Raw genomic sequence first — 12,856 nt, forward strand, 5'->3', positions numbered from 1 at the left:
AAAAAAAAAAAAAAAAAAAAATGCCCTTGTGCTCAGCCCAGAACAGTTGCTGGGGAAATAGTAATTTATTTCTCCATCCCACCTGCCCAGTAGTTCAAAAGTATCCTGAAAAGCACTTGTAGATGTCAGCGTCAGCTGTTTAAGCTGAATAGTTCACAGGTGCATTTATTTAGCCTTTTGTGTATATTTCTGCTTATTGATAATTGGGAAAGGAAAAGAGAAAACTCAGATCCAGGCTGGCCATATGCTAAAACAGTTTTGGTATCATTTCTTCCAATTTAACAGATTGCTAGTGATGGCCTGCCTGGGTTCAGCTTTGGCTGTGCCCCTTAGTAACTGGATGCCTTTTTTTTTTTTTTTTTTTTGAGATGGAGTCTCTCTCTCTCTCATCTAGGCAGTGGCACAGTCTCAGCTCACTGCAATCTCTGCCTTCCAGGTTCAAGTGATTCTTCTGCCTCAGCCTCCCAAATAGCTGGGAGTACAGGTACCCACCACCACGCCCGGCTAATTTTTGTATTTTTAGTGGAGATGGGGTCCCACCACGTTGGTCAGGCTGATCTCGAACTCCTGACCTCAAGTGATCTTCCCACCTCGGCCTCCCAAAGTGCTGAGATTACAGGCGTGAGCCACCGTGCCCAGCCCATGCTTTTACTTCATGCTTTGGTGGCTTCCTCTGTAAAATGGGGATGCTAATAACAGTGATGACCTCACAAGTCTCTGTTAAAGCACAGAGTTAGGGCTCAGTAAGTGTCAGATGCTACTGTCAACTTCAGCTTGGCCTTCCCTGTCCCTGTTCCAGAGTCAATCTTGTGTTTTGTTTTCCTGGATAAATTATAGCTACCGTATGTGGGCATTCACTCTACCCACATACAAAAAGAGTATGTTGTGGGTGTGCTCTGAGAACTGTAAAGGTGCTTCTTACCTTTGAAGTAGATGCAGTTGAGAATCATCATCTGGGTAGCAGGGTCTATGTTCTCCAGAGCATCTTTTATGAGGCCTTTGGTGAGCTTCATGATGTGGTTATTGGTTTTTGATATGAATGCAGGGTCTGAGAAGTCAGCCACCTGGGCCTCAGCAAAGTAATACTCTCTTACTTTAGTTTTGAAGTCAGGCAGGATTGGAAACTGCTTCTGGATATAAAGGTCATTGACTGACCGCAGTGTGTACCCAAAATTCCTCCTGAAGAGGCGATGAGTCAGCTTACGGAAGAGATTATGAATGGTCGTGATTTCATACTTGCTGCTGGCATTAACAAAGTCTTTAAAATGGAAAATCGAGTGCACTTGTTCATGGGTCTCTCCCTTCAGACCTAAGGAAATCATACCCATCGCAGTAGAAATGCCAACAGGTGCTATGAAGATGTTATCGAAAGTGTTGACCTGGTCTTTCAGCACTCGGTAGAGGTTGAAAGCGAACTTGGCATTGAGGATGTTAAGGCGCTGGATCCGGCTCTTGCCGTGAAAAAGCTGGAGGATGTTCCCAGCACTTGCATCAGAGTCTGTCGAGGAAACTGACAGACTGTCAATGATGTCGATGTAGTCGTCGTCTTCACTGAGTATCTTCTCCAGGTCCAGATAGTCGTCGTCCTCCTCCCCCTCTGGAATCCAGTCGTTGGTGACGGTGTTTTCCTTGTGGAAGTCGGCAGGGAGAAGAGGCATGCTCAGGTTTTTGTTATTTAACTGCTCCCACTGGGGATCTGCAGACTGAGCAGTTTCCCTTCCTTTCTCAAGCTGATCCAGTGGGCCTTTGCTGCCACCCCACACAGATGTTACGATGAGGAAAATGAGAATTGGGTGGAACGAGTGTTTCATTTTGGCAGAGCTAAAGCTGGGAGGGAAAACAGAACACAGTGAAAGGCGGCCTGGCTGATCCACACCCCACTGCAGCATCCACATGGCAGGTTCCCTGTGGCTTTGACCCAGTAGGAGGCCCTCACAGCATTAGTTCTTAACTGTTTTAGGATCATGGACTTTAAGAGAATCTGATGTAGATAAACAGACACCCAACCTTTGATGTGGGACTTATAAACCTCACTGAAGGATCCATGGGCCCCTTGATGAAAATCCCTTCTTTAAAGGTTTGCAAAACTAACCTAGAATCCTGGGAGCTCAGGCATCTCGGGGAGGAGTTTCTTTTTCTCCAGACACCTTGTCCACCACCGCCAGACAGTGTTTAGGGACCAGAGACAAAGTTCCCACCAGGGGCTCATGGACCAGTCAGGGGACAGATGGTTCAGACGTGCAGTAAAGCAAAGACTCTGAAAATAATGCTGCCAGAGCACAAGGGGGATACGGAAAGGGGTGTGGTCTACCCTGTGTGGTAGGAGTGGAAGTGCCCAGAGAGCCAGGGAAACTTCACCAAGAGCTGGGTTTGAGTGGGGCGCCCAGGGCTGGTGACTGGAGAGCACCCAGCAGGGATGTGCTTTAGAGGGACTCACCATGCCTGTGTGACTCACACTATTCCACCTTTGCAATGGAGATGCTGTTGAAAAATGTCCATGGGTCAGGCTTTCTGAAAACAGATACTCTAAAGATACTTGAAATTTGTGTAATCTTTGGGGTTGTTTAATATGTTGTGTTTTTTTGTTTTGTTGTATTTGGCTTTTTTTGTTTTTTGTTTTTTGTTTTTTTTTTTTTTTGAGACGGAGTCTCGCACTGTCGCCCAGGCTGGAGTGCAGTGGCCGGATCTCCGCTCACTGCAAGCTCCGCTTCCCGGGTTCACGCCATTCTCCTGCCTCAGCCTCCCGAGTAGCTGGGACTACAGGCGCCCGCCACCTCGCCCAGCTAGTTTTTTTTGTATTTTTTAGTAGAGACGGGGTTTCACCGTGTTAGCCAGGATGGCCTCGATCTCCTGACCTCGTGATCCGCCTGTCTCAGCCTCCCAAAGTGCTGGGATTACAGGCTTGAGCCACCGCGCCCGGCCTGTTGTTGTTATTTTTTGAAATGGAGTCTCGCTCTGTCACCCAGGCTGGAGTGCAGTGGCGTGATCTCAGCTTACTGCAACTTCAGCCTCCTAGACTCAAGCAATTCTCATGCCTCAGCCTCCCGAGTAGCTGGGACTACAGGGGCCTGCCACCATGCATGGTTAATTTTTGTATTTTGTTTAGTAGAGTTTTGCCATGTTGTCCAGGCTGGTCTCAAACTCCTGACCTCAGGTGATCCACCCACCTCAGGCTCCCAAAGTTCTGCGATTACAGGCATAAGCTACCACACCTGACCTGGGGTTGTTTAATTTGCGTAAAATTTGGGGCTTGTCTGGTGCTGGGACCCCCTCAGGGTGTAGAGAGATGATATGGTGGCAGCCCCAGAGGTAGTATCACTTGCTACAGGTATACTTTTTTCTCCTTTGTATCTGTTAGACAATGGCTGCCACTGCTGTCAGGTGCAACTAAATCTTCTGTGTTACTGCTTCTAACACAGGGTTAGAAACAAGAGATAAGGTCTGTGTGAGGGTGATGTCAACAAGCTCTTACTCAAGACCTGAGGGGCACTCCCTTTATTTAAGTAAACAAGATAAGCTTTTAGCACAGAGGCATTATGGTAATCCTGCTTTTCTCCCTGACTGGTTCAGAGGAGGATCTGACTTGGCCTGTCAAATCTGTTTTGGCTGCCAAATCCTTTGTCTTTCTCTTGCTTACTTCCTGGTTGTTAACCGCACTCTGGGTAGATGAGCTTTGATGCTTCCATGTTTTGCCAGGACAGTGGCCATAAGTGTTTATAATGCTGACTCAGACAGGTAATATGTGGTCCCAACTTCTAATCACCCCAGAAAGAACTGCCAGCCAGACGCTGTGGCTTACGCCTATAATCCCAACACTTTGGGAGGCCAAGGCAGGAAGATCACTTGAGCCCAGGAGCTCTAGACCAGCGTGGGCAATATAGCAAGACCTCATCTCCATGAAAAATTAAATAATTAGGCCAGGCGCGGTGGCTCACGCCTGTAATCCCAGCACTTTGGGAGGCTGAGGCGGGCGGATCACCTGAGGGTCAGAAGTTCGAGACCAGCCTGGCCAACATGGATAAACCCTGTCTCTACTAAAAAATACAAAAAAATTAGCCAGGCGTGGTGGCGCATGCCTGTAATCCCAGCTACTCAGGAGGCTGAGGCAGGAGAACTGCTTGAACTCGGGAGGTGGAGGTTGCGGTGAGCCGAGATCGCACCATTGCACTCCAGCCTGGGCAAAAAGAGCAAAACTCCATCTCAAAAAAAAAAAAAAAAAAGAAAAGAAAAATTAAATAATTAACCTGGTGTGATGGCACACGCCTGTGGTCCCATCTACTTCGGAGGCTGAGGTAGGAGGATCACTTGAGCCTGGGAGGTCAAGGCAGTGAGCTATGATCACACCACTGCACTCCAACCTGGGGGATAGAGTGAGTCCTTATCTCAAAAAAACAAAACAAAACAAAACACTGCCCTTTGTTAAGCTTATTTTGTGTCTATGACCATTTCCTATTAGGTAGATATTTGAGGGCCAGAATATCTGCTGCCAGTTGAGGCCAGGTAAGAGTTACTGTCTGCTCTTGTTAGGCAAATATTTGAACTCATTAGGCCTGAAGATGGGGTAACTGTTCGGATACTCTGCTTGAAATGCTGTCAGTATGGTTGATGATAATGGCCTCTGTTGGATGCCTGACACGCTGTATAAGGCGCTTTGTGTAACTCAGCTTCATCCTCCCAGCATTTTGCATATCAGGAGACTGAGCCTTTCGTCACTGTCACGAATAAGTGGCAGTAGCTAGATTCGAACCAAGTTGGTTGAGCCTCTAGCCCACATCAAGCACTCTGCCTTGTTCACCCTGGAGTACCAGAATGCTTCCAGACTCCCTGGCCGTGTAGAGCAGCTTCCTAGCTGTTTTCCCAGTGTCAGTCCCCTTCCTTGGGTCTTCCCTTTATAATAATACTGTTGAAATAGTAAACTCAAAGTTTGTTTTAGTCACAACTGAGAAACACTTTTGAATTGCACATTTTGGAGCAGGAAAGTCACATTGTTTCTGACCGAAAATGCCTGTTGCCTTTTCCAGGTCCCCATCTCAGCACCTGCCTGAGGCTACAGTGCCGCTAGTTTACACACAGGAAAACAGTTTCTAGAAACGATTTCTTTTTATTTTGAGATGATGGGGTCTCACTCAGTCACCCAGGCTGGAGCACAGTGGCACAATATTGGTTCACTGCAGCCTGTTCCTCTCAGATTCAGGAGACCTTCCCCCTTCAGCCTTTTAGGTAGCTGGGACCACAGGTGTATGCCACCATGCCCAGTTAATTTTTTGTATTTTAGGTTGAGATGGGGTTTTACCATGTTGCCCAGACAGGTCTCAAACTCCTGAGCTCAGGCAATTTGCCTGCCTCGGCCTCCCAAAGTGCTGGAATTACAGGCATGAGTTACCATGCCCGGCCTCTAGAAATGATTTCTAATGTATGTATGTAGCTGCAAATAGAACTATGTCCAGTTTCTGAGTGGAATCAGGCATCGGTATCAACAGCAACACACTTTAAAAAGTCAGGAACAAAGAAAGTAAGCAGCTGGTAGAAGGCTTCTTGCCCAGCTACACTTCAAGTGTCCTCCTCTTATCACTTCTTGGCCTTCTGGCTAAGATCAAGAAGAAGAAGACCAGGCATAGGGGCTCACGCCTGTAATCTTAGCACCTTGGGAGGCCAAGGTAGGAGGATCGCTTGAGCCCAGGAGTTCAAGACCAGCTGGAGCAACATAGCAAGACCTCATCTCTATTTTAAAAAAGAAAGCCAGAAGAAGAAGGAACAAAGGGGGAAAAAGTTTTTGTCTCAGATAAAAATAAGGTTAAAGAAGAAAACAAAAACTAACTTGAAGAAATAAACACATTCAGGAAAATGCATCTGAGGCCCGATAGAGTGGCAGAGTAAAGACATTCATGTTTTATCCCGATATTCAGAAGTTATATTTGGAAACTTCTTATACCCTGTTCCCACATTGTCTGATGAAAAGCCAAAAATAGTTTTCATCATTCCCTTACCAGAGGAAGGAGAAAATATGTCCGATATCTTTTATGGATTGAAATTAAAGATCTGAAGGTAAATCTTCCTATTGTTTTGCTATTTCGTATAACAAACGTAGAAGACGTTTAAAAACTGTCACTAGGTTGTGATTAAATCCAGATGACTATTTGAAGAGAAACAATATATTTTAACGATAAATCATTCAAAAGTTTTTCTTTTTTTTCTTTTTTTTTTTTTTTCCTGGGAACTTCATATTGTGCTTTCTTGCTAATTGCCAGAGCTGGGTTGGCCTTTTCAGTCACACATCAGAGTGTAACACTTGATAAACCATCGTCCCTCCTGGCGTGTGGTCTCCAGGCCCAACAGAGCAGGCAGAATGAGAGAGAAGTAACTGCCTAAAGTTTGGAAAACTTTTTGTTTTGAAATAACTTAAAACTTCCAAAAAAGTTGAAAGAATAGTGTAGTAGAACAACTCCTGTATACCCTTACCCAGATTTACCAGGTTTAAAGTTTTGGAACCTTTGCCCTGTCATTTTGTGTGTGTGTGTGTGTGTGTGCGTGCGTGCGCGCGTGTGTGTGTGTACATGTGTGTACTCACATGCATGAACGTATGCATTTTTTCTTCTGGACCATTTGAGAGTAGGTCTCCTATATCTTGTTTCTCTAACCTTTTTTTTTTTGATGGAGTCTCACTCTGTCGTCCAAGCTGGAGTGCAGTGGCACGATCTCTGCTCACTACAACCCCTGCCTCCTGGGTTCAAGCGATTCTCCTGCCTCAGCCTCCTGAGTAGCTGGGATTACAGGCACGCGCCACCACGCCCAGCTAATTTTTGTATTTTTAGTAGAGACTTGGCTTCACCAGGTTGGTCAGGCTGGTCTTGAACTCCAAACCTTGTGATCCACCTGCCTCTGCCTTCCAAAGTGCTGGGATTACAGGTGTGAGCCACTGTTCCCGGTCCCTCTAACCTTTAATACTAATACTTCACGGAAAATACCTAAAAGCAAGGATATTCTCATACATAATCACAGGACAGTTACCCAGTTTGATTAATAAAAGTACAATACTTTCATCTGTTCCACAGTTCCTATTTTAATTTTGTCAACTCTCCCAACAATGCAACTGACACAATTTTATAACAGGCAGATTGAAAAATGAAACCATTTCCCACTTCTAAAATGTGTAGAAAGCTTCTGAATTCTTAGTTTGCTAGAAAAATGAACCAGTTGCCTATCTTTAAATACCACAAATAATTTATGATCAGCAGAAATATTAGAAACCCAACTTACCTCTGTGCTTCTGAGAAGTGGCGCTTCAGAGATGAAAGCAGCCAAGGTCATCAGTGGGGTTTCAATGTGAACTTTGGTGCTGGGCTGTTGCTGCATATTTTCCAAAGTAAATATGTCCCAGTCCAAACACCAGGCAACTAGCTTGGTCAGCACAAACCCCCTCAGCTGTGCCTTTGATAACTGCAGAGTGGCTTGCAGCTCCTCATCTCCAGTTCTTAGAGCTGAGATTTTGAGTATATGATGGTTACTGTGTTAGCATGCACTCATAGCCTTGGTGCAGGAGCAGCCCTTCCTGAGGTCACCGCATAAACAAGGGGCTCTTCTGGCCTTTGAGGACCAGGCTGCATTGAGGGTAGCTGAAAGTAGAGACCATGCATCTGCCTCCAACTGTGTCTTCTCTTCTGGGATGATCACAGCATCTGCCCTCCACCTGCTCTCCAGGGTTGATGTGGCTGGCTCAGCCACTAGGCTGGTATCTCCATCCTTCCAAGAGCTTGTTCCTCAGTGAAAAGTGGAAGAGAGAGGACAAAATGAGTGGCTTACGGAATAAGGAGACTGTGGCATGGACCTTTCTCCAGTCAAGGGTTGCTGTGTTTGTTGCCAGTAGGTGCAGCCCAGTACTCCTGTCTGTTGTGGGACAGATAGGACTATTATTGAGTAGTGCTTCCCAAACTCAGGGCCACTTAGGCATTCGTGGGGATCTCTGAGGCTGTGATACATTTTGTGATTTGTTTTTGGGTTGTTTTTTTTGAGACACTTTTGCGCTGCTGCCTACGCCGGAGTACAGTAGTGCGATCTCAGCTCACTGCAACCTCTGTCTCCCAAGTTCAAATGATTCTCCTGCCTCAGCCTCCCAAGTAGCTGAGATTATAGGCACGCACCACCACAACCAACTAATTTTTTGTATTTGTAGTGAAGATAGGGTTTCACCATGTTGGCCAGGCTGGTCTTGAACTCCTGGACTGAAGTGATCTGCCCGCCTCGTCCTCCCAAAGTGCTGGGATTACAGGCGTGAGCCACCACGCCTGGCCCTATGTGTTTTTTGAGACAGGGTCTCACTCTGTCACCCAGGCCGGAGTACAGTAGCATGATCTTGGCTCACTGCAGCCTCAACCTCCTGAGCTCAAGCAATCCTCCTCACCTCAGCCCCGCAAGTAGCTGGGAATACAGGTGCCTACTACCATGTGTGGCTAACTTTTTGACTTTTTTGTAGAGACAGGGTCTCACTATGTTGCCCGGGCTAGTCTTGAATTCTTGGGCTCAAGTGATCCTCCCGCCTCGGCCATGCAAAGTGCTGGGATTACAGGCATGAGCCACTGTGCCCAGCCTTATGATAATTTGTTTTTTAATTTGTGTTTTAAATTTTATGATCTAAAAAGTTTTAAGAATATTCTGGATTGTCTGGAAGATCAGCTTATCACAGAGACTGCTCCTCGAGAGCGTGTTTGGCGGTGTCGGCACCCAAAGTCTATCTGAAGGGAGAATGTGACTCCTAGGAGAATCTGCGGGTGTGCAAGGGGCCCATGGGGGTGTCTGTGCATTGCTCTGTTTGAGAAATTCCAGGGTGTAAAGGTCCATTGTGTTCAGGACACAGACCAGTGGTTGTGTTTGAGTCTGGTTTTGCATTCTAGCTTTGGTCAGAGCTGTCTTCTTAGAGCCTTCATCTGCCACACACAATACTGAGTCTTCAGCATGGCACCATAGGCAGAGACTGCTACCTGAGCCCACACGCCTCCTGGGGCCACCTCCCTCAATCTCTCTCTTGTTCTCACACATGCCAAGCCTGGCTCCAGCACAGCCCTGGCACTTGCTATTCTTTCTGCCAAGGGCACCTTCCCTGCAGACCAGCAGGTGGCCGCTGCTGTCACTGTTCGCTCTTGGTTTCACTGAGGCGTCACCAGCCACCCTGGCTGAAATTGCCCCTTGGCCTCCAGCTCTCAGTGTTCTGCTCTCTGAAATGAGGGTGACAGTTACACCTACTGTATGAGGTTGTTGTGAAAATGGAATGAGATAGTGAATGTGTGGAAAGCATGTAGAGTGGTGCCTGGCATTCAGGAAATGTTAGTCCTCATCGTTCCATGGTGTTACATATTTATTCACAGAAATGGTCTGGGAAGGGACACAGCATTTGTTTTCATGCTATGTACTTCTTTGACCTTTTTCTATGTGTATGTATTACTTCTGTTATTTTTAAAGCCAGTACCGGCCAGGTGTGATGGCTCACACCTGTAATCCCAGCACTTTGAGAGGCCAGGGCGGGTGGATCACTTGAGGCAGGAGTTTAAGATCAGCCTGATCAACGTGGTGAAACCTCGTCCCTACTAAAAATACAAAAATTAGCCGGATGTGGTGGCACACGCCTGTAGTCCCAGCTACTCAGGAGGCTGAGGCAGGAGAATCGCTTGAACCTGAGAGGCGAAGGTTACAGTGAGCCAAGTTCGTGCCACTGCACTCCAGCCTGGGTGAGAGTGAGACTCTATCTAAATAAATACATAAAGCCAGTATGTTTCCTTCCTGTCTAGATTTCTGATCATGTAACCCACTATTGAAAAAATTTGATTTCAATCCCTCTTGACATTGACATTTTTCAGTCATTTTCCCATTTAGTGGTAACAGCTTGTATATGGCTTTAGCCCCCACTGTAGAGTAGTACCTCCTGTCACACATACTCCATTGTTCTTTTGCAGTTTCAAGGCTTGTCTCATGGGTAGGTATTTTTTCCAACTTGAAAAAAATTTTTTTAGTTAGAAAAAAGTGGGGTCTCACTATGTTGGCCAAGTTGGTCTTGAACACCTGGCCTCAAGCAGTCTTCCCACCTCAGCCTCCCAAAGAGCTAGGAAGACAGGTGTGAACCACCTCATCCAGCCTTGTCCATCTTTTAACATGAAATTTTAAAAATATACAGAGGGGCCAGGCACAGTGGCTCATACCTGTCATCCCAGCAGTTTGGGAGGCTGAGGCAGGAGGATCACTAAAGTTTGGAAAACTTTTTATTTTGAAATAACTTCAAATTTTCAAAAAAGTTGAAAAAAGAGTGTAGTAGAACAACTCCTATATACGCTTACCCAGATTTACCAGGTTTAAAATTTTGGAACTTTTGCCCTGTCGTGTGTGTGTGTGTGTGTGTGTGTGTGTACACGTGACTAGCTTGGGCAACATAGCAAAACCCATCTCTCTCTCTCTCTTTTTTTTTTTTTTTTTTTGAGACAGAATTTTTGCTCTGTTGCCCAGGCTGGAGTGCAGTGGCTCAATCACAGCGTGCTGCAACCTCTGCCTCCTGGGTTCAAGTGATTCTCCTGCCTCAGCCTCCCAAGTAGCTAGGATTACAGGCACCTGCCACCATGCCTGGCTAATTTTTGTATTTTTAGTAGAGACAGAGTTTTACCATGTTGCCCAGGCTGGTCTTGAACTCCTGACCTCAGATGATCTGCCCGCCTTGGCCTCCCAAAGTGCTAGGATTACAGGCATGAGCCACTGTGCCCAGCTAGCAAAACCCATCTCAAAAAACAAAAAAGCATTACTAGGCTATGATGCTACACACCTATAGTCCCAACTGCTCAGGAGTCTGAGGCAGAAGGATCACTTGAGCATGTACAGTGAGCTATGATTGTACCCCTGTACTCCAGCCTGGTCGACAGAGTGAGACCCTGTCTCTAAAAAAATACATATACGTACACAGAGAAATCGGAATAATTGAATACTAAATATCTATACACCCACAACCTAGGTAGAATAGTTAATATTTTGCCATATCCACTTAATTCCATGTGTTGGGGGCTATTTTCCTGGAATGTTTGAAGGTGAGAAGACATCACTCACTTCTGCCCTGGGCACTAGCACCAGTAAAGTTTCTTCTATCGAAGGGTCTCTGCCCTGTGCTGTGCTACCATCACTCCTGGGAAGATCACAGGCCTCACATATATTACATGTCTAGTCCAACTCAGATTACTCCAATACATGACTTCAAACATGTATTTTATGGCTTTTTTATTTTTATCTGGTCAGGGTTTCCTGCATTGCATTTGGCTGTTATATCTCTTTAGAATCCTTTATCTATTTCAGTCTTTCCACTTCTCCCCTGACCTTTATTTATTTATTTATTTTGAAACAAAGTCTCACTCTGTCGCCCAGACTGCAGTGCAGTGGCGCTGTCTTGGCTCACTGCAACCTCAGCCTCCTGGTTTCAAGCTGTTCTCCTGCTTCAGCCTCCCGAGTACCTGGGACCACAGGCGCGTGCCACCACACCTGGCTAATTTTTTGTATTTTTAGTAGAGATGGATTTTACCATGTTAGCCAGGCTGATCTCGATCTCCTGACCTCGTGATCTGCCTGTCTCAGCCTCCCAAAGTGCTGGGATTACAGGTGTGAGCCACCACGCCTGGCCTGACCTTGATATTCTTTAGGAGCGAGCAGGTCTCGTTTCTGGAGACTAGAGCAGTCTCAGCCAAGACAGTGGCCAGCAGGCCCGGAGAAGTCAGAGAGCAGGGAGAACCTATAGGGCCACTTTTAAGCCGGAGTCCTCAGGAGGGAGCCAAGAAGTTCACAGGGTCAGGAGTAGGATCCCAAATCAAAGGTAGAGTCCACTTCCTCTTTTCAGTGTCAAAATCACTTTGAGCTTCCCAGCCACGTGGAGCTGCTGTTCTCATTGAGAGGGAAGCATTCTAGAAGCTTGACCCTTTCCATAACCACCAAAGTCTAGTTCTCTTTAGAAGGTGCCAGAACCCGTTAGCCACATAGGCCTTGAATTCTGCAGTCTGGAAACCCCTTCATATCTCCACCATCACTTATCCAGGGAGGCCAATCACTTCAGAGCCGGTCAGTCCCACAGTTGCATATTCTTACTCTCACCATCCTTGGCCGCTAGCTGAACTGGAAGCCCCTTGTCAACTGTCCTTTTGTGGCCACATCGTGTGCGGCTCTAGATTTCCTGCCCTCTGTCGCGTCCGTCTACTGCTACCCTCCACACAGCACTCTCCAAAGCTCCCCACCTCCTCAGCACCTATCCAGAGCCCACTGTGCACCCCCAGGTCTTGGCCCACTCTTCCCAAGGACACAGTGCCCTGGTGGCTCTCAAGCAGAGGTGTGGAACCTTCTTCCACACAGGTTGCCAAGCCCTTGACCGGCACCTGCACCCTCCCTTTGATTGTAAAAGGAACAAGTTCATGAAAGAGCTCTAGGAAATACAGACATTAAAGAAGAAGAGTGAAATCCCTAGCAACCCAGAAATAATCTTAATATGTGGCTGCTTTTCCCCATCTTTGTTCTGTGCATATATGTTTAGATTTTTAAAAATCTGTATCATATTATTTATACATTTTGCTTTTTTTTCACTTGACATATTGTGATTTCTACATGTGTCACCAAATAGTCTTCGAAAATATGATTCTTGGCTGAGCACAGTGGCTCCTGCCTGTAATCCCAGTGCTTGGGGAGGCCAATGGGCAACATAGTGAGAGCCTTTCTCTACAAAAAAATGTAAAAAATCAGTAAGGTGTCTGTTTGCATGAAAAAAGAAATAATAATAATTAAGCTGGGCATTGGCCGCCGCCACCTCGCCTGGCTAGTTTTTTGTATTTTTTAGTAGAGACAGGGTTTCACC

At 46.3% G+C, this 12,856-nt stretch overlaps 2 protein-coding genes across 2 annotated transcripts in view; one reads left to right on the forward strand and one right to left on the reverse strand.

Moving 5' to 3' along the window:
- SERPIND1 (serpin peptidase inhibitor, clade D (heparin cofactor), member 1) overlaps nucleotides 1–7,524 on the reverse strand; it is a 15,284-nt gene extending 7,760 nt beyond the window's left edge. The window contains exons 1-2 of the mRNA XM_011947311.1: nucleotides 7,258–7,524; nucleotides 923–1,827 (exon numbers count right to left, since the gene is read on the reverse strand). Of these exons, the coding sequence (XP_011802701.1) occupies nucleotides 923–1,811 (889 nt within the window). The 5' untranslated portion in view covers nucleotides 1,812–1,827; nucleotides 7,258–7,524. The remainder of the gene's footprint in view (nucleotides 1–922; nucleotides 1,828–7,257) is intronic.
- PI4KA (phosphatidylinositol 4-kinase, catalytic, alpha) overlaps nucleotides 1–12,856 on the forward strand; it is a 167,360-nt gene that overhangs the window by 87,824 nt on the left and 66,680 nt on the right. The gene's annotated exons all lie outside the window — the stretch shown is intronic.

The sequence above is a fragment of the Colobus angolensis genome, unplaced genomic scaffold, assembly GCF_000951035.1.
Source record: "Colobus angolensis palliatus isolate OR3802 unplaced genomic scaffold, Cang.pa_1.0 Scaffold260, whole genome shotgun sequence".
NCBI classification, from domain to species: domain Eukaryota; kingdom Metazoa; phylum Chordata; class Mammalia; order Primates; family Cercopithecidae; genus Colobus; species Colobus angolensis.